The sequence below is a fragment of the Macrobrachium rosenbergii genome, chromosome 9 (genome assembly GCF_040412425.1).
Source record: "Macrobrachium rosenbergii isolate ZJJX-2024 chromosome 9, ASM4041242v1, whole genome shotgun sequence".
Taxonomy (NCBI): domain Eukaryota; kingdom Metazoa; phylum Arthropoda; class Malacostraca; order Decapoda; family Palaemonidae; genus Macrobrachium; species Macrobrachium rosenbergii.
Genome location: NC_089749.1, coordinates 44,628,637 through 44,648,806, shown reverse-complemented (window position 1 = coordinate 44,648,806; position 20,170 = coordinate 44,628,637). Strand labels below are relative to the sequence as shown.

The 20,170-nt window shown below is 42.5% G+C and overlaps 2 protein-coding genes across 12 annotated transcripts in view; one reads left to right on the top strand and one right to left on the bottom strand.

Moving 5' to 3' along the window:
- Nucleotides 1–16,349, bottom strand: part of RYBP (ring and YY1 binding protein) — a 69,315-nt gene extending 52,966 nt beyond the window's left edge. Inside the window, exons 1-2 of one of the 8 annotated variants that reach the window (XM_067109023.1) lie at nucleotides 16,257–16,349; nucleotides 5,578–5,629 (exon numbers count right to left, since the gene is read on the bottom strand). Coding sequence is in view for 4 of the 8 variants with exons in the window: in XM_067109018.1 (XP_066965119.1) it covers nucleotides 4,276–4,331 (56 nt within the window). In the remaining 4 variants the exon portion in view is untranslated. Of the gene's footprint in view, nucleotides 1–4,112; nucleotides 4,412–4,522; nucleotides 4,853–4,951; nucleotides 5,099–5,577; nucleotides 5,630–16,256 lie in introns of those variants that run through there. The other 7 variants (XM_067109021.1, XM_067109020.1, XM_067109019.1 and 4 more) reach the window with 7 other exon arrangements.
- A 1,793-nt stretch (nucleotides 16,350–18,142) lies between these two features.
- IntS14 (integrator complex subunit 14) overlaps nucleotides 18,143–20,170 on the top strand; it is a 35,496-nt gene continuing 33,468 nt past the window's right edge. For 2 of the 4 annotated variants that reach the window (XM_067109007.1, XM_067109005.1), the window contains exon 1: nucleotides 18,143–18,266. The gene's annotated coding sequence lies outside the window, so the exon portion shown is untranslated. The remainder of the gene's footprint in view (nucleotides 18,267–20,170) is intronic. The other 2 variants (XM_067109008.1, XM_067109006.1) reach the window with 1 other exon arrangement.

The window sequence follows — 20,170 nt, the reverse complement described above, 5'->3', positions numbered from 1 at the left end:
AGAAGGACTGATCCTATGAGAAGAAGAGGGCGAGGGGACGCCTTCTTGCTTCTCACAGGGAAGCAACAGCCTTCTTTCTGGAGCGAGCGGAGCGCTCAAAAGCGTCATCGTCCGATGACGTCCTGGTCCTCTTCTGCGGTGGGATGGCGTCAAAATCCTCGGAGAAGAGAAGAGGCGTCACGAAAAGGGACGTGAAGCGTCACGAGAAAAGGGACGTGAAGCGTCCCCTTCTTTGAAGCTTCTCTTCAAAGGGCGAGAATCCCGAGATTTCCATTCCCGACGGGGAGGAGGAATCGGGGAAGAGAAGCAATCTTAAGGATTCGTGCCCGTGCGATCCTTGGCAGCCTGGGAAGCGTCATCAGGACATGCGAAGGGACGCCAGATCGGTGGGGGTCCGCGTAACCCTCTTGCGGCTTTCGACTTGCCCACTCCCTGAGTCCTGGGAGTCCGACAGAGGTCTAGACCTAGAGGCGTTATCACGGCCGATCTGACGCCCCCTCCACAACACTAGGGGACGGACACTATCACTGCACTTCACAGCACTTTGAAGAGCGAGCATATTAGCTTCCAAGGTACGAATGGAAGACATAATAATGGCCAGGGCATCACCATCCGCAGACACAACCCCAGGGTTAGGGGCAACACCACAGGGTTAGGGAAGAGCTACGTCTACAGGAGGGTTAACAGGGTGAAAGCACACTACCCTGACTCCTACCACTTCTGGAGGAAGACCTCCTGAGCCTATCTCGCTCTAGCTTTCTCACATAAGAATCATAAGTCCTCCAACTAGCATCAGACAAAGATTCACACTCCTTGCATCGGTCATTCAACAAACAAACATGTCCTCTACAACCCGAGCATACAGTGTGAGGATCTACCGAAATTTTCGGTAGCCTCACCTTACAGTCTTGCACACGGCAAACTCGATAACTAGAAGAACTAGATTCAGACATCTTACTCCCAGGAAAAAACAAAGCCAAATCCAAAACAATCCACAATAGCGTATGCCTAGCCACAAGTCCAAGTCAAAAACCAAAAATCAAACCAATACTCAAGTGACAATCAAGTTTTATCCGAAATCCAAGACGGAGGTACTGAAAACAAGTGTTGACAGTACCGGCGACAGAGAAAATCTGAATAGAAAATGGGAATGGTTCCTGATACCCGCCTCCCAGCGGCGGGAATGGGTACTAACCACCTGATCTCCCACTGCGTGTGTCGTAAGTTTTGAAATTCTGTCGGACTAACAGAGAATACAGCTATATATATATCTGACAGGTAAGTTTCATGAGCAAAAATAATCTTAACATCTGAGATAGGTTGGTAGCAACCACAAAATCTGTCGTCTAAAAATTAGGAAAACACGACCATTTTCAGCCCACTTGACTATGTGGCACATGCTTGTCCAGTATGCCAGCCCTGAGAACTTAGGAAAGAATTTTCTCAACGGGCACCCTCTCAAAGAGGGTAAGCGTTCTGCAAGAGATATTCTTAACTTTGTAGAGGAAGCTAAACTACTTCAATTCAAAGTATTTGATAATTATTCTTACAATACTGTATACAGAATATGCGATTTTATGGTTGTAAGTTGTTTAAGTATTTATTAAGCATACTGAATGACTTTTAGCCCAAATGATTTTTCTCCAGCTTGATGACAATACTGTTGTCATGCTAATTCACATAATCAATAAATCAACTCATTCATCCCTAAATGGCCGACAAATGAAGGTACAGTATGCAACGACAGACTTCATAAGGACTCCAATTCCTATAGCTCCATGCCATGTGTAGAGGGTATGCATGTAATAAAAACTGTCTTTCACTGACAATCATCAAGTAATCATACGCCAAAGGTACAGCGTGAATCATCTAAAGATCGCTTATAGCATTATACAAATTAGCTGCTAGATAAGAAGCTGACCAAAGGATGTGCAAGAAATTCTGCCTCATTAAAAGTAAATGAATGCAACAAATACTACAGTAATAACCACTTGCCATGCAGGCATTAAGTACTTATTATGCATCTATACGATCTCTATAGTCATAATTTACAATTTCAAGAGCTTAATTTCCAATTCAAGAACTATGGGAAAAATCTGTACTCTTTAAAGTCTTTTTCCATACAACAGCATCTCTGCTAACCAGGATTCATGTTCCATATCTGGAAGCAGTACAGTCTAGGTGCACAAGGGGCAATATCAACTTAAGCCATAATACAATACATGAATCAAAATAATTACAGTATAAAAGCCCTAATGGGATACATCTTTGGAAAGAAATCTAAAGCAAGGAAGAAAAGGGCAATATTACACCAAATACACTCCAGGAAAGATGAAGTCTTAAAGATTATTCTGTCAATCATAAAAGATTATAAATCAGTGGTATTTGGGACAGATTTTCATTTCCACTTTTCCACTTTTTTTACATTGCCATCATTAACAACAAACAAATTAAACTTTATAGTTTTAGTTTTCCCTGAATTATATGACAAATTTATAAGGAAGTGTATACAGGAACGATTTCAAGTAATACTAATCCCAAGTATTCCCTCTGGATTAAAATCTAATTCTACTCACTAATTAGATGGTTTTGGGCACAAAGGTGGCATCCTTACCTCATGTGCAGTCATTCAAATATGGTGAAACAGTATTTAAAAACTGTTTCACTGTACTGAAGTTGACTTCATAGTAATCTATCCAATACATCCCAATAACAAATCAATTACTAGATGTGAAATGAATGGTTTAATGCTAATACCCGTACTGTGTTGCTTTTAGTGGCAAAATTACTAATCCTACACACTAAGCCTGACACTTAGGCTAATTCCTGAAAATTCCACAGAATATCTAAGAAAAATGTGACTTTAGCAGTTCAGCGCATAACATATTTGCCATACTTCTGGATGGCCACCATTTTAATGTTGATATCTTATATCGTTACAAATAAAAAATTTACTTCATCTTACTGCTGCAGTGACAACAATTTCAAAAACATATGCCAAAGATAACTGCAGTCTAAATGCTATTGCATGCCTATTCTTTATAATATGTCAAAGATAACTGCAGTCTAAATGCTATTGCATGCCTATTCTTTATAATATACAATCTTTCTCGAACCTAGCACTTAGGCTATGCAAATATATCGGGCATAGGGACGATAGTGTGCACAGTGTGTGCCACATTGAAGACAATACTAAAGCTTCTTTCCCATATATTTCTGGTCCCTTCCTATACTGCTGTCCATCTTCTTTACCTTTGTAAGTATTTGCCACTAATTCAATAACAGGCTAAATGGTTTGGCCAAATCCTAGACATGTAACTGTCATTTTGTTACACTACAATAAAAAAAAAATTATTATGAAAAAAGCCATATCTATGGTCCCAGTTCATAAGTCTGGGGGTTTCAATATTACACCCAAGCAACTTGTGTCAACAGGACATTCTGTTTATTAATGGTAGTTTGGTAATAAAATAGGGTATGCTTATTCAGAAAACCACAATTATTTCATCCATCACACCTCAAGCTAGATGTGCAGGCTATGATAAACTCAAGCACTGTGCATGGTCTGGTTTCTTGTTGTGATAACAGCCTTAGCCTGCCATTCTTTTACACTGAATCACAAAACAACTGGTTTGCCCCAACTGGCCCCAACAGTAAAAAAAAAATGTACACAAGATAAGCAATGGTAAAATATAAGGACTAGCTTTACTTCAGGTGGGCATTAAACCTAACATAGCCTAGCCAAAGCCTCTAAAGCCCCTGGTTAAACAATCTTTGGGTACTGGCTAGGCTTTTGGCTACATAGCCTAGATGAAAAGCCTCTGGTCCTTAATGTTTATGTAGGAAATAGGCTTCAGCTCCGCCAGAAACAGCTCTAGTCCACTATATCTGCCCGTAAGCTTATAAATAAAAGTCAAGGCACATTATGCTATTGGCCGGGGTTGGGTGTACCATTAACGTAGGCCAAGACATACTGCTAGGCCTACTTACAGCCTACTGGTTTACAGTGATCTGTCTTTACAACTTTACACTCGTAGGTGAAAGACTTAGCCTACTGTACAAAATTGAGCGGGAGCAACTGCTGGCATAGAAAGCAACCGACCGGAAATTACCTAAGAACAAAAGCGAGCGGAGTGTTTTAACTCATCGGGAATACGTCAGAGCCCGTCATCGGTCACAATGACAGATGCAAGCACAAAAAAAAAACCAGGAATGAATTACTGCGGAGTTCATAAAACACGTATTTTCACAAGTTACAAGTCCAACAATTTACACCTTTTTGATTCGCAAGGTGTTACGCTCCGCTTGAGGTCAACCGTCACCTGTGTCATCGAGTGCTTGAAAAATGGTCTGAATGAAGTAAAAAAAAAACTCCAAATCTTGGGTCAATCCCCTTTGTCAAAGCGTCAATTGTCCAGTTATTTCAGGGGCCTCTTAACCGCACCTTGGCCGTGCTTACCAATGCAACAATTTCACAAACTGTTTATTCGATTCTCGAAAAAGCACAAAAACGGTAACTTACCTACTGGGACTCTTTTTCTGGTCCATATCTTGCTGTCAAAACAGCAGATACCCAGACCCTGCCCTACCGCCACGACAATACAGAAATGTTCCAATAATGCTATTAACAATAATAAAAACCGTCTCATAATTTTTCTTGATTTCCGCCTTAAAATATAAGGAAATAAATGTATTTTTGAAGTATGCCCGATATTTTCCACTAAGATCTATCGTTAAAGAGTCAAACTAAATTTTCTAGACAGTTCACTTTTATAAGATTTAAGCAAGAGACGCAGATTTATAGAGGAGGTGGACACGAGTGTGGCATACATCGACCAGCGAATCAAAAGGCAGGTTAGGTTTGATTTATTTGTAAATCTCTGGGTACATCTGATTTTATATGATCTCACCTTCCCATTTTATTTCTTTAACCCACCATGCTGACTCTCACCTGCTCAATTAACTGAGATTTGTTTTGTTTTCTGGTCAAATTTTGTAGTTTTCTGTAAAACCCTGGTCCTCGGATATAACCGCCGTTGTGATATTGTTCGCTGGCTAAAAATCTGCCTAAGTTAAGAAAACAAGTAATGTTGCTTGTGGGTCACGTGATCACAATAACTCACGATGTAAACAATAGCAAAAAAGAAAAAAAACAGTTTGTAATCATCATGACACTTGTTACGGTGACAATGCAAGATCATACATTCCGCTTGGGTGAGAAAATATATTCGCTGCAACTCGTCTAACGAAGCTTTTAATAAGTAGTCAATGGCACCAGAAAATAAGTGTTTTAATTGATGATTCAATCAGAGAACTAATTCCAGATAACCAATAACATGATAATGAGCTGCGTATATCACCGGTGGGAATTCGTCTACCAAAGTTAGAAGCATGTAATTTTTTTCTCAGTCTTCCTATATAGTGAATTTTGACAAACCGATTTTGTGTCATCAGTCACGTAGGATGCCGTTAGCAACTATGTTAACTTCGTAATTTGACCACTCAGTTGGACTGCAGTAGCTCTTGTTTCTCATCAGTGACTTGAATGGTCTTAAGTTTCACAAGTATAAATATTACCTTCTCCTTGAACAATTTGGAAAACGAACATCATCCACCTTAGGTCAGCAGTCTGAAATAAATAAATAAAAAATATATATAAAAAAATAATGGAAATGCTATACATAAATCCAAGCTAAAAAAATACATTATCAAAACAAACTTTGATACTTCTTTTGCTCAGAAGAAATGACAGTAAATGATATTTTGTTACCAGAGAGCGAATGGCATTATATGAAAGGAGACAAATCTAGTAAGAACTGGTTAAATCCCCCGGTACGGACTCCGGAGTCGGCCAAAACAGCCCCAACCCATGAAGAAGCACAGCGGTAGACAAATCGGGTTCCCGCAAGACCGTCAGTGGTCTTGATTCCCGTCCCTGACTGTCGCAGTGAAAATTCACTTCGTGGTTGTATTGCGGGTTGATTCTGTTAGTTATTCTGGTCGTCCTTGTCTATTTTTTTAAACAATTGTTTAATCTCCAGTAAGGCTGTGCACTTGATAAATATCATCTTCTAAAAGTAACACAAAAGTTTGTGGCAAAATCCCTAAAAGGAGATAGTCAGCCTTTAATTGCTTTTCTTCTTGTTGGTTTCATGCTCAGTTTGGTTTCATTCCATGATGCCTCACTTTCCAGTCTGTAAGATATAGTCCTAGAAGCTGATCGATTATTTTATCAGTACGTTTGATTATACAATAAAGTCATAAATTTTCAATTACTCGCTGATCATTATACAATACTAAACAGTGTAAAGAGTCTTCTGCTTGATTGGTAAGTTTAGTGGGGCTAATCGATCTACAGGAAGTACATTGCTGCCTACTCTCCTACATCCACCTCCAAAGATGGTATTATTACATATCGATATTTCCTTCATCTTCTTTCGCTGCATCTTTTTCCACTTCTATGTGGGGTCGGTGTTTCTGACAGCTTTCCTCCACCTGGCTCAGTCAAACACATCGCCCGCTGACAATTGTTTGTCTCTCAGGTCTTCTCTAACTGCATCCATCCACCTTCGCTTCTGTCTTTCTCTTGCTCTCCCACCAGGCACCTCCATATCTGCATCACTCTCCTCCCTACTTATGTCTCATCTCTTCTCATCACAAGGCCATACCACTGTAGTCTTCTTTCCCGGGCCTTCTTTGATAATTCTACGACTGTAGTGGTTCCTCTTATTCTTTCATGACTGATCCTGTCCATTTCTGTTACTACACACATCCACCTGAGCATTTTCATCTCTGCCGCATCCAATTTCTTCTCTTGCACTCTCTTTACCGGCCATGTTTCTGCTCCATACATCAAAGCTGTTCTCACTACTGTTTTATACGCTCTTCCTTTAACCTTTATGTTGATTCAGCGGTCGCACAAGACACCTGACATCTTTCTCCAATTTTTCCATCCAGCCTGCACTCTGTGCGTTATTTCCACATCCAAATTTCCAACATCAGCCACTGTTGAACCAAGATACCTAAATTTTTCTACTTGGTTCAACCTGTCCTTTCCATACTAATCTCGAAGTCTTGATCTTCATTAAAATTTAGGTATTCAGTCTTCTTCCTACTGATCTTTAATCCTTTGTCTTCCAGTACCTTCCTCCATTGCTCTAGTTTTGACTCCACTACCCCTCTGTTGGTGCTGCATAACACGATGCCATCAGCAAACAACATGCACCAGGGTGATTGATCTCTTATTCCTTGAGATAGCACAAGCATCATCAGGTCAAAAAGATTTGGACTTAAAGCAGATCCCTGATGTAAACCAACATTTACTGGTATCAGTGGCGTTGCTATAGTGGCTCAGGGGGTGGGGCTATGGCCCCCGGTCAGATGATTGCCCCCACCCCCACGCCCTCCCACTTGAAATTCCCTTTGTAGCTAAACTTTAACCCTTACAGTATGTGATACATTTGCAAATAGTAAGAGTTGAAAATTAATCGAAAATGGAGCTCTATAATTTCAAATGCAGGTTTGTTGTTTGAGATTTAGCTGGCCTTGTGCCAGCACGGGCTCTTGCTCTGAGAGCAGCCCGTAAAGGTTTATTGGTGAACCTGCTTATAAAGCGGCGTGGGACGTCTGCGTATAATGCAGAGACCGCGGGTACAAAGATTTATAGGTGACCGAGGTCAAACTATTTCTCTACAAAAACAGGACAGGTACATACAGAAAACATAATGATTAACAATGTCTGGTCTGTTCTAAAAATTCCGTGTTACATATGCATAATGCATGGTCACTCGAACAGACAATAAAATATATACAATTCACAATAATAATAATTTGTTCGTCCAACACTAGGTCGAATGTGACGGCACCGCAGAAAACGGGATGTTCATTACAGAGAACGCATTGAACAGGGACTTTACAATACTTCCCCCCCAAAGACGTAGGTAGCGTCTGATCAAAGCAGGTATCTGCTGGGGCGACGGAGGGGGCCCTGCTTTCTCCATGTTAACTGGAGGGGGTGGTCGCCTTCCCCGGCGTCCCCTGGAACTGTGTGTTGGGGTGGCCCCCGTCTGGTTTCGGGGTTTTCTGGGGACCCCACGACGTTTTCCTGCGCATGGGGCTGGCTGGAGGGTTGCTACCTCCTGAGGGAAGCTTTGGGAACCGCCCCCGACGTCTTCCTCCAGGAATGCGGGCTTGAAGCGATCTATCGATACCCAGTCTTCCCTTCCATGGACAGCTATCTGGAATGCCTTTTTGTTCCTCTCGAGCACAAGGAAAGGTCCCCTGTAGGGCCTGGTTAAGGGTGGCTGCACGGCATTGTCCCTGACGAAGACGTGGGTGGCGGAGGACAGACTGGGAGGCATGAAAGGGGACATCCTGTCAGTGTATGTCCTCTGGCAGGGGGTGAACTTCCCAACCCTGTCACAGAGCCTCTGTGTTGCTATGTCGTCCCTGTCTTCAGCGATGAGTTCCCCTGGAGCTACCAAGGTCCCCCTTAGACTTTTTCTGCTGAGGAGGGGTCGCCGTTGGCTCTGGGGGCTTTTCCCAATCCGAGGAGGACCTAGGGCAGCTAGTACTTCCAATTCTCGGAGGTGCAACGAGCCATGAGGGATGCCTAAGGGGACCTGTGGAACCTTTCCTCCATTCCGTTGGCTGCGGGGTTGTAGGCAGTGGTGCTGTGGTGAGTGGTCCCCAGCAGGCATACCAGGGTGGTCCACAGCTCGGATAGGAAAGCGGGACCTCTATCTGTGTTATATGGTCCGGGACACTGAACCGGCTGATCCAACTGGAGAGGAGGACTTCTGCGCATGCACTGGAGGTTGCTTCTTCCATGGGCATAGCTTCGGGCCACCTGGTGGAGTTGTCGACGACTGTTAGAAGGTATCTTGCTCCTCCTGATGGGGGAAGAGGACCCACCACATCCACATGGATGCGCCCGAAATGTCTCCTCGGCTGGGGAAACTCACCCACCCCAGACTCGGTGTGCCGCCCTACTTTGCTGGCCTGACACTGCATGCACTGCCCTGCCCAGGCTGTCGCGTCCTTCCATATACCGTGCCAGACGAAATTCTCCATCAGTAGCCTGGCCGTCTTCCTTCTGGAGGGGTGGGATAGTCCGTGGATGATGTCAAAGACCAGCCGATGTCGGGAGGCGGGCACCTGTGGGCGGGGGCAGCCAGTGCTCACGCTGCTCAACAGTGTTGACCCTCCAGGGCCAAGGGGCATGTCCTCCTACTTCAGCGATGTGACAGCTGTGCAGTAGGCTGGGGTCTCTGGGTTGGCGGCCTGTTCTCGGGCGAGGTCCTTGTAGTCAATCCCAAGCTGCACTGTGTTGATCCTGATCCTCAAGAGAGTGTCAGCTACTGGGTTCTTCCTGCTGGGGAGGTATTTGATGGTGCAGGTGAACTTCGCGATGGCTGCGAGGTGCCACTGCTGCCTAGAGGACCATGCATCTCCCAGTTTCGTGAAGGCGTGTACCAGCGGCTGCTGGTCAGTCCAAATCGTGAAGGGCGTACCCTCCAGGAGGAACTTGAAGTGATGTACCACCTGGTATACTGTGAAGAGTTCCCTGTCAAAGGTGCTGCAGCGGGATTTGGTGGGGCTGAGTTTCCTGCTGAAGAAGGCAATGGGCTGAGGGGTCCCGTTGATGACTTGTTCCAGGACGGCTCCGCAGGCGACGTTGCTGGCGTCCGTCGTCAGCTGGAGGGGAGCGCTGGGGTCCTGGTGGGCCAAAGATGTTGCCTTGGCGAGGGCGGCCTTCGTCAGGGAGAAGGCCTTCTGCTGGTCAGGGCCCCACACCAAGGTCTTTGGACGACCCTTGAGGACCTCCATTAGGGGGGCCATGGTGTGCTCGATCCCCGGGATGAATCTCCTGTAGTAGGTGACCATTCCGAGGAATTCTTGTACGGCCCTGATGGGGATAGGGGTGGGGAACCTCTCAACAGCCTCTACCTTCGACGAAATTGGGCGGACACCCCCGGGGATATCTTGTGGCCCAGGAATTCCATCTTCTCGACGCCGAAGGTATGCTGGTCAAACCTGTCGACGAGGCCACTCTCCTGCAGGCGCTGCAGGACCTTCCGGATATGCCGTAGGTATTCGTTCTGGGATCTGGAAAAAATTAGGATATCATCAACGACAAGGGCAGGAACTGGCAGGACTCGGTGTCCAGCAGGTGTTTGTGGCCGACGTCGACTGCCAGTCCGAAGTGGGCGAGGAAGTCCGCACCCAGGAGCGGGGTCCTAACATCCATGACGATGAATTTCCACCTGTACCTCCGGCCAAGGATGGAGATCGACAGGAGCTTGGTGCCGTAGGAGAGGATGGGGGACCCGTTGGCGGCCATCAGGGAGGCAGCCGGGTCTGGCGGACGTCTGCAGTCCTCTCTGGAAGGCGGGAACACTGACCGCATGGCTCCGGTGTGAATCAACATCATCCTGCCGGAGATGGTGTCGCGGACATAAAAGCCTACTGGTGCGGGGCCCCTGGGTGTTCCAGTTGCTGCTGCCAAGGCGGCCTGTGTGGGTGGCCGCCGCCTACCCCGTTTTTCGGAGGGAAGAAAAGGCAGGGGCTTCACAATTCTGGGCAGCTTTCCCGAACCTCTGGTGGTAATAGCAAAGCCCCTGCCTCTCCCTCTTCTGCTGGTGGGGTTGCTTCCTTTGGGCGACGCCGTTGATGCCCTCCATGGTGGGGTTCTCCGGCTGGAGGCAGTTGATGGGGTGTGCAGGCATGGACACCTGCTTTACTGCCTTCGTGGAGTCCGTCAGCTGCTGCGCCACCCTGATCAGGTCCTCGACCGGCAGGGTGTATGCCTCAGTGATCTGCCCACGGACATCTGGTAGTAGCTGCCGCAAGAAGATCTCCCTTGACAGGCTGATCTCTTTGCGCCTGCCGCTGCTGTCAGTTTTGGGGAGGAGGAGGAGGTCCTGGAGGGCATGCCACGTTTCCAAGAGGTTTCCCTCCTGCCGGGGGTTGAGGGCGCGGGCGGCTCTCTCGGAGACTGGCAGGGAGCAGGTACTGACGAGAGTGGCTTTTAACTCTTGGAAGGTGACGGGGCTCAACGTCGTCATTAACCACGGGGCGATCTTCTTGTATATCTCCTCCGGGAGGGCGTTGATGGCGATGTCTGCCCTCAACACCTCGTCAGTTAGGCCTGCTATCCTGAATTGCCCCTCGACCCTGTAGAACCAGGACGCTGTGTTTTGATGGGTGAATGGAGGCAGCCTTATGCTGCCTTTGGTTGGTCCGTCAGGGGGGTCATCACGTGGGGTGCAGATACTGGCGTGGAGGAGCGTGCAGGAGGGGGTGTGCAAGGGAGACGTCTGCCTCCGAGAAGTTCGTGGTAATTTGTATGTGGTTGGGAATGTCTGCGTCCATACTCATTCTGCGCTCTCACTTGGAGTGTGAGGGAACACTTGCATCAATACACGCTTGGGAGCGTGACGTGTGGGTCCACAAATGACGCCGGTGACCTGCTGACGAGGGTGTAGTTAGTCCGTTAGGGGCGTGGGTTGGTTCATCGGGCCAAGACTAAGTCGCCGTTTGGGTCCGTTAATGGCTTCCAGGAACCACTCCGGGGGTCACCACTATGAGAGAAGTGCAAAATAATGAGCAGGAAAACAAGTACTGCTGGTTTATTGATGAAGCGACCCGCTTATAAAGCGGCATGCGGACGTCTGCGTATAACGCAGAGACCGCGGGTACAAAGATTTACAGGTGACAGAGGTCAAAACATTTCTCTACAAAAACAGGACAGGTACATACAGAAAACATAATGATTAACGATGTCTGGTCTGTTATAAAAATACCCTGTTACATACACATAATGCATGGTCACTCGAACAGACAATAAAATATACAATTCACAATAATGATAATAATTTGTTCGTCCAACCCTAGGTCGAATGTGAAGGCACCTCAGAAAACGGGATGTTCATTACAGAGAACGCATTGAGCGGGAACTTTACATACTAATTACTAATACTAATATTTTCCTTCATTCACACGGATATATTCATTCGAGAATAGTATATTTTACTAATGGCAGAATAATTGGTACATTAGTTTTGTGTAATTTTCTTTGACCCCCCAAAGAATATCTTGGCCCTACCTAGGCACTCCCACTGATGGAATGCCAGCTACGCCACAGACTGGTATCCATTCAATTAAGCCAACACTGCTTCTAACCTGCATTTTTGCTCCTTTATACATATCTTGGACAACCTCACATACTTCTCCGGTGTTCCCTTTACTCGCATATACCTCCAAACCTCTTGGCGTGGGACTCTATCATATGCCTTTTCCAGATCTATGAATACTATGTGCAGTCCTTTCTGCTTCTCCCGGTGTTTTTCCATCATCTGTCGGAGGGCAAACACTGCATCTGTCGTTCCTCTTCCTGGCATGAAACCAAAGTGTTCTACACCTACAGATGTTTCTTCTCTAATTCTTTGATCCAATATTCTTTCCCAGATTTTCATTGTGTGAGACATTAGCTTTATTCCTTTGTAGTTTGCACAGTCCTGGATGACACCCTTCTCTTTATAGACAGGCACAATAAAGCTTTCTCTCCATTCTTTTAGTATCTTTTCCTGACTGTATATTTTCTTTGCTAGGTCCCACAGCATGTCTGTTCCTTCTTCTCCCAGGCTCTTCCACACCTCCGCAGGAATTCCATTTGGTCCTATTGCTCTACCATTTTTCATCTTCTTTTGTGCCTTCTTTACTTCCTTCCTGCTAATAGTATGTTATATCAAGGTCCTGGAATCCTTCTTCAAAGAATTTTCTAGGATTTTTTTCACTTAACAGGTGTTCTTAATATTCTTTCCACCTCTTCTTTTTCTTATCCTCGCTGCATGAAACCACTCCATTCCCATCCTTAACTTGTTTTATATGGGAGCAGTCTTTGGTGTTTTTGTCCCTTGACTTTGCAATTCTCCATATCTACTTCATATCCCTGGTAAAAAAGTGTGATGATGATTATTATTATTAATATTATTTGGCATATACACAATAATGTAAGCTGTTACATTATTCGGCAAGCCTCCAAGAATTGAATAGACCAATGTTAAGAAAACTCACCGAAGATAAGGAGGTATACCAAGATGATATTCGGTTAACACCGACAAACAAATCAAAGATAAATGCAGTATTTTAGCAGACTCATGCAAATTAAGTATGAGGATCTCTGTCACTACATTATAGGTCATGGGTCTTGAACTCAGTATTAGTTGTTTATGTAATGCTTATAAAGTCTCATGTAGCAAACACAAAGTCTTCGACTTGGCTAACAGCCATCCAAAGCAAAAGTGCTCTATATATATATATATATATATATATATATATATATATATATATATATATATATATATATATATATATATATATATATATATATATAATATATGTATGTATAAAGAGAGAGAGAGAGAGAGAGAGAGAGAGAGAGAGAGAAGAGAGAGAGAGAGAGAGAGAGAAAGAGAGAGAGAGAGAGAGAGAGAGAGAGAAGCAGATGACGGATAGGCAGATGTGAAAGTCAGAGAGGAGACTGTTTATTTAATTAGAATGAAAGTTTGATAAAGTAGAAAGTGATAAGCACATACAAAGAGAAAATTATGAAAAATGACTAGAATTAAATACACGGAGGGGAAAGAGGATGAGGCCATAGAGTCAGCTGGAAGTGTTGGTGGTTCTAAATAGGTAGGAAGCATGTGTAGAACCAGTGGGATTAGTACATGAGAGTCTTGATGTAAGGAAAACAGAGATTATTTGAGGTGAAATTGCGCAAAAGAAGGGAAGAGGAAAGTGAAAGAGAAAGCGTGTAATAAATAAGAAGGAAAGGAGAGTGCGAGCAAATACTTTTGGAAGAATAGGAAGTTGTTCTATAGAGAAGTAAATACAGAGAGAAAAGTTAGTACACAAATGGATCTAAGAATGAAAAATACAAATGGAGGGATTATGTCTGAAGCAAACAGTTTCCCATTTTGAGGGAGTGATTTTTTAAAGATTTGTGAATGTAGAGTGGATTAGTATATTTTCTGGTTGTTCAGCTTTCCAAAAGGAAAACTATATTTGACTTATTCTGTTTTTCTCTTTTGCCACAGAATACCCTGAAGAGTGTAGGCTATACAGTATTATAATTACGTAAAGCTTAACAGTTTTTATGCTTAATGGGAAGTGATGTGTATAAGGTGCCCAAAATTTTTGGCATTATCAGAGACCTTGGTAATAAGGGCTCGATATCTTTGTACAGGATTTCTATGCTGCCAATTTAAGATTCAGAAAATACACAAGAATCAAAAAATGATCCCTGCTTAGCACTTCAGATTTTTACATATGAAGATTTCCCTTACGAATACATCATAAAGCACAAAAGCATTAATATCCGAAAAGTGCAAGATTACGTGCAAGAAAAGGGAGCTGGCTATCTGTCATACAAAAACTTATAGGGTTTATAAGTGAGTGCATTAGTAATTGCGGTCTTGATTTTGTTTTTCATCATACCTTGTTGTGGAAGTAGCCATTAGCTTGAAAAGACTAGCTGCAGTGAAAATGCATTTCGTCTTACTTTCTAGGCAACATTTATTTTTATGACACGGGTAGACTAGAATAAAAAAAAAAGAGCTTGTTACCAGTTGAAATAAGTGCAAATGCGGAAAAAAATATGTTGTATGTAAGATCACACGATATTGATAATACATGATGCCGATTAGATCATTTGGAATGGATTTATTTATCAAAGAAAACTGATGAAACCCAGACCTTCTAATAAATAGGTCAGGCAAATTACAGTAATTCAGCCTAAGGAGCCTGTTAGGAACAATCGTTTGCCGATTGTTAACTTGGTGGATTGTTGCCTCCTTTGTTTTTGTTTGTTTTTCTTGCTGGCGAGTTGACGTCTGTTGAATGGCGTCAGACTTCGTTAATCAGGTTCTGGAGGGCGGAACGACTGGTGGTCCAAGGCAGTAGTTGGGGTAGCAGCAGCATTTATTCGTACCTGAGGATCAGAGTCTCGGCAGCGGAGAGTACCGATGAACGCGGTGGTTGTTGTATCAACTCTGTCGTGGTCGTGCGGTATTGGAGGAGGACGTCAGTCCTGTCATTAGGACGAGGTGGTTGTCGTATCGGCTCTGTCTTGATCGACCGGTATTGGACTGTGGTCCTCGTTGTTTGAGGAAGTGTTCCCGTTTGCTATATGGGTAATTCTAAGCCGGCTGTCCGCGGTGAGCTAGACTATGGCAATTGACGTTTTCCTATGTTATTTTACTTCCTTTAGAGGAATTTAAAGTAATATTTTGTCGGCCGGCTGTAACTAAGCTGTCATTGACCTTTGAAGACTACACGACTTGTATTACCTAACGTGGGGTAGGTCTAAGCCGGCATTCCGCGGCAAGCCCCCCCCACCTCCATAGCTAATACGGCAAAATTGTAACCAGTAAACTCCCCTAAAAATACCAACCTAACGTACCCTAGAGGTGTTTACTGGTTACAATTTTGCCATATTAGTTATGGAGGGGAGGTGGGGGGGCTTGTTGCGGAATGCCGGCTTAGACCTACCCCGCGTTAGGTACTTAAGTCGTGTAGTCTTCAAAGGTCAATTACGGCATATTTACAGCCGGCCGACAAAATATGACTTTAAATTCTTGTAAAGCAAGTAAAATAACATAGAAAAACGCCAATTGCCACAGTCTAGCTCACCGCGGACAGCCGGCTTAGAATTACCGCTATATGCATCACTGTTATGCCGCTACGCTGTTGATTTAATTGTATTCTGGTACCTGTTTTTGTTTCTGTTTATTTACTGTTGCTTTTATTATGATGCTGACTATTTCGAGTTTCTCATTTGTTACTGATTGTTATGCTCCCCTCTGTTTATTGTACTAATCATGTATTACTGCAATGCTGCTTTAGTGTTATTTTATTGAGCAGTCTGTTTTTGATATCATGAAACTGGTGTTTAAATTTTCGTGTGACGTTGCTCTTAAATTGTTGATTTGTCTATCAACTTAGAAATTTTGATTAATTTACTTGTTTTAAGTGTACTTTGTTAACGATTATTTCATGTTTTCGCCACCCAGAACTTTGACTCGCTGTATACTATGTAAGTAACTTTTTGTAAATAAATTAATATTAAGGTCACTTTTCTTGTATTTTGCTCCTCACTTCTTTGTTTGTCACCTATTGTCAGTCATTACAGCCCAATTGCTTGCTTTTTTTTGAGGGAGATGTAATAGAGCCTCATGATTTCAGGTTTGGCTTACCTGCAGATGAACTTGTAAGAGTCCGTCGCCCCGACGCCGTCTCTTCCAAACAATCAGACGTTACACACGTCTTGGGGGAGAGTACTTGCAAGAGCCCCGACGCTGTCTCTTCCAAACACGTGTGTGTTCGTGTGTTCGTCAATCGTCGTCATCGGAATGGACAGGAGAAAACAGGAGCGTCTCTCTCTTTCTCTACAGGAACGCGATTTCAACCATACAATATTTCCGTCTGTTCTCCCTAAGCATTGTTGTCTTAATGTATGTACAATCCCCACTACTTGCATTGCCATGCAAGCATTCTAATCATGTACTCATAATGTTCCAACGAATCTTCTGTATCAAACTGTGTGTGTTTCTGTTTGTGAAGACGCCAAATGTCTCTTCATTGCACATTTATTATGCTACTGCATTGTATCCATTAATCTGTCTTGAATCTCGAGCAATTGGCCATATGTAGAATTTCCTGACCTTTCCACTGATGTATGTATCATCACTATATGTTAATCATGTCTCTTGATATCGCCATCTGTTTGTCTGTCGACAAACAGACCTTTTATTTTTTTACTGTCTGTGTAGACGCTACATTACCGCTCGCACGCGTCAACAACATAGAAGATTCCGTGCTGGCACAAGGCCAGCTAAATCTAAAATAACAACATTTATCTCGGTAAGGAACTACCAATAAACCAGTAAACACCCAGCCAGTATGTCGCTCCATATCCCAGTCCTTACAAACTTCCTAGCATACTTAGAATTTGTACCTGAAGTTCGGGAGTGCAAACTCAATCCCATAGCTGCCACCATAATTTTGATTTTTGAATAAAATCAAGATTTGGTACACATGTAAAATCAGAATTAAGATATTCAACATTGCATCACTTGAAACCTGCCACTCCATAATATATATAGACAAAGAGGAATAAGATTATTTAAACATATGAAGAAATCGTCTTATACTTACATGTGAAAGTATTTAGTTTACCGAAATAATATAGAGATTTACATACAGCTCTTGATTCACTCTTCAAGCATCTATATGTTTAGGGGCTGAGACTTCAACTAAATAATATGCATGTATTTTGTTCATTAATAAACACATCTGTAATATAAATATTGATTTCTTATCCTTTCACATAATTGTCTAAATATGTAAAGGCTGTTGTAATTGTAATAACGACAATGCCCTCTTAACTTCTCGATCTTCACACTTTTGGATACGCTTGTCACTACAAAGCCTTGGAAATAAATGCAAGAATATGAAATGATTTTGTTGTCCGTGGCAGGATTCGAAAGTGCATATATAGTCCAGACTACAAAACGAGGTCCAGTTGTCAGCCTGACCTCGAAAAAGCAATGTAGATATTAATTTAGCTTATACGTACCTTTTTTCCTCAGTCGCTTACCTATTGTTTTTTTATGGATATACTACCCTATCTGCTTTAAACGTTTGCAAACCTTTTTTGAAGTGTGGTCAACAAGTTGTACTTTTCCAGCAAAGAGAGGAAATGGTTTACTCACATTGTGTCATATTAGCTTTATGTTGCTTCCCGAGATGATCGCACTGATGACCTCTTTTGCATACCTTCAGACCGTTTTAAACAATATATTTTTTTCAATAATGGTTTTACTATTTGTGTATTCTTGTTATTATTAACTCATGTAAGAAGAAGAGTAATGTTTTTATGGTTAATACGGGATCGTTTAATACAGATGTATTTTGAGAAATAAATTTTCCATGTTACTAATGTATACGATAGATTTATTGAAAAGTATAGTAATATTTTGACATTTTTTTATTTTTTCAAACTCTAGGTTTGTTAGCAAAAGTAATGTTTGGATATTTGCGATCTAAGAAACCAAAATGTATGTGTTAAACACACCCCAAAAATAAGTTCAATGCATATTCTGTATTTAAAGATTGTTTACATCCCGTGAACTGCCCGTGATTTTTGTCGGGTTTGCTTCTCTTCTCTTTTGTGAAGGTTTACCTTAGGGAGACCAACTAGCAAGGTTAAGACAAACATGAATGTTAAACTTACTGAGCTATCCACAGAAAAGTAGGGTAATTAGAAAGGCTAGTTTAGGAGTAGGCTAAGTTGTACTGATTAGTCGTGGCAATGGGTTGGTAGTTAACCACACTACTAGGCTGTATTTTAGAGAGGGTAATGAAACTGCCTTTGGGTTGTATAAGCTATAACCTAGCCAGAGTAGGTACAAATATAAAATAGGACTAGTACAATTTTAATATAGGAATGTAGTTAGGCTTACTGATGTGATTTTGATGACTTTGACATTCGTTTCTTTCGGAAATGCATGGTTAACACATTTGGTTATGAACTCCTTTTCACTATTGATGATGAGGCGCAAACTAGGAAACATGGGGCTTTTGGGTATGGTCGAGATGAAAGTGACTGGAATACAGTGATTCATCATAGCCTAACTGAAGTTTGTCTGACCTAAGAGAATTTAAGGTGCCACTTCCCATCCAACCAATACCTCTCCCTTATCGCCAAATCCCCAAATGTAAACTGAAGTAGCAGTGCATATTTTAGCATTATAACTGGGCGACCATTTGGTTGAAGAAAAATTGTCACCTAGTAAGAAGAATTTTTGACTACTGGGCGACTAGACAGATCCACAAAATAGATAAATTCCCCTATCATTCAACCTGTATACAACAGTTGTAATAAATCCATTTTTGTGAGCGAGGGCTATCAGTTTTTTTGTGGCAGGGTTTGGACATGAAATTATCCTCTTTAATCATAAAATTTTGAGTATCTACAGTTGTAGTTTTGATAATGGAAATGTGTTCTATCACCTTCAAATCCCACTTAAAGTTTTGGCTTCCAGGGCTCTGCCCTGTACCCTGCTGGGGGAGCGCTCACCCGAGACCCCCTAGCTTTATGCCTTGCGCCCACAGCGCTTGGCAGTAGTACTGTAGTATTCCCATATTACAAATCATAATAGCCATTTGGTTGCCCTGTTAAATATCCTTAAAATATGCACTGTGAAGTAGGGAGCTGGTAAATTAGAAAGTAAAATTCAGTGATGCATCCTAGCGCAACCCAGGATACCATGTTAACCTGACTGGTGGTGGATGTCTTTGCACTCTCCCCCTGATGTAAGTTGGATGGCTTTAAATTGGAAACAATTTTTGATTATATGTATTTGGTCTCTTTATCAATGCTACAACCCCAGAGGAAATAGTTGCCTGTACTTTTTCCCCATCCCCCTCCACACAAACACACTATTTTAGGTAACTTAACCTGACGCTAAGGCCTAAGATGCTGGTAGTGTGTTTCCACTGTGAATTTTGTTCGACATATAGGGACTTGTAATTAATTAACTAAATATTTGTGAAAGAAATGAATGTTACATTTGTCAGAATCACATGACAACTTATCAGAAAACTGCATTTCATAGGCAAAATCACTTTTTTTCCAACGTATACACCTCCAGTACAATGTTCTTACCTGAACACTGTGTTTGTTAGTCTTAGTAGACATTCTTACAATATCACCCACTGATGCATAGTTAAAGAAACATCTGTCAGACAAGACAGTTCCATGTAAATGAAGCTAATATTCTACAAAACATATTTAACAAAGCATTAAAAAATCATATCATTAGTTGACTCACCAAAATGGTTGAGAAACCACTTCTTATTAGTCGACAATGATTGTCATAATTTAAAAAACATGGACAGAAGGTAGCACATTAGACTGAACACAACTTGAAGAGCTGTCCTAAATAAGATTGTAGCCTATGTATGCAAAAGAAAGCTTATAGTTTCTGCATTCTACTGATATCTCAACAGCTATACATTTTTTATGTTTTTGGCAAACAAGAGAAAGGTCTTGGAGTTACTGAAATACTCCTCTATTATAAATAGTGTAACATTATAAAAGAGTACA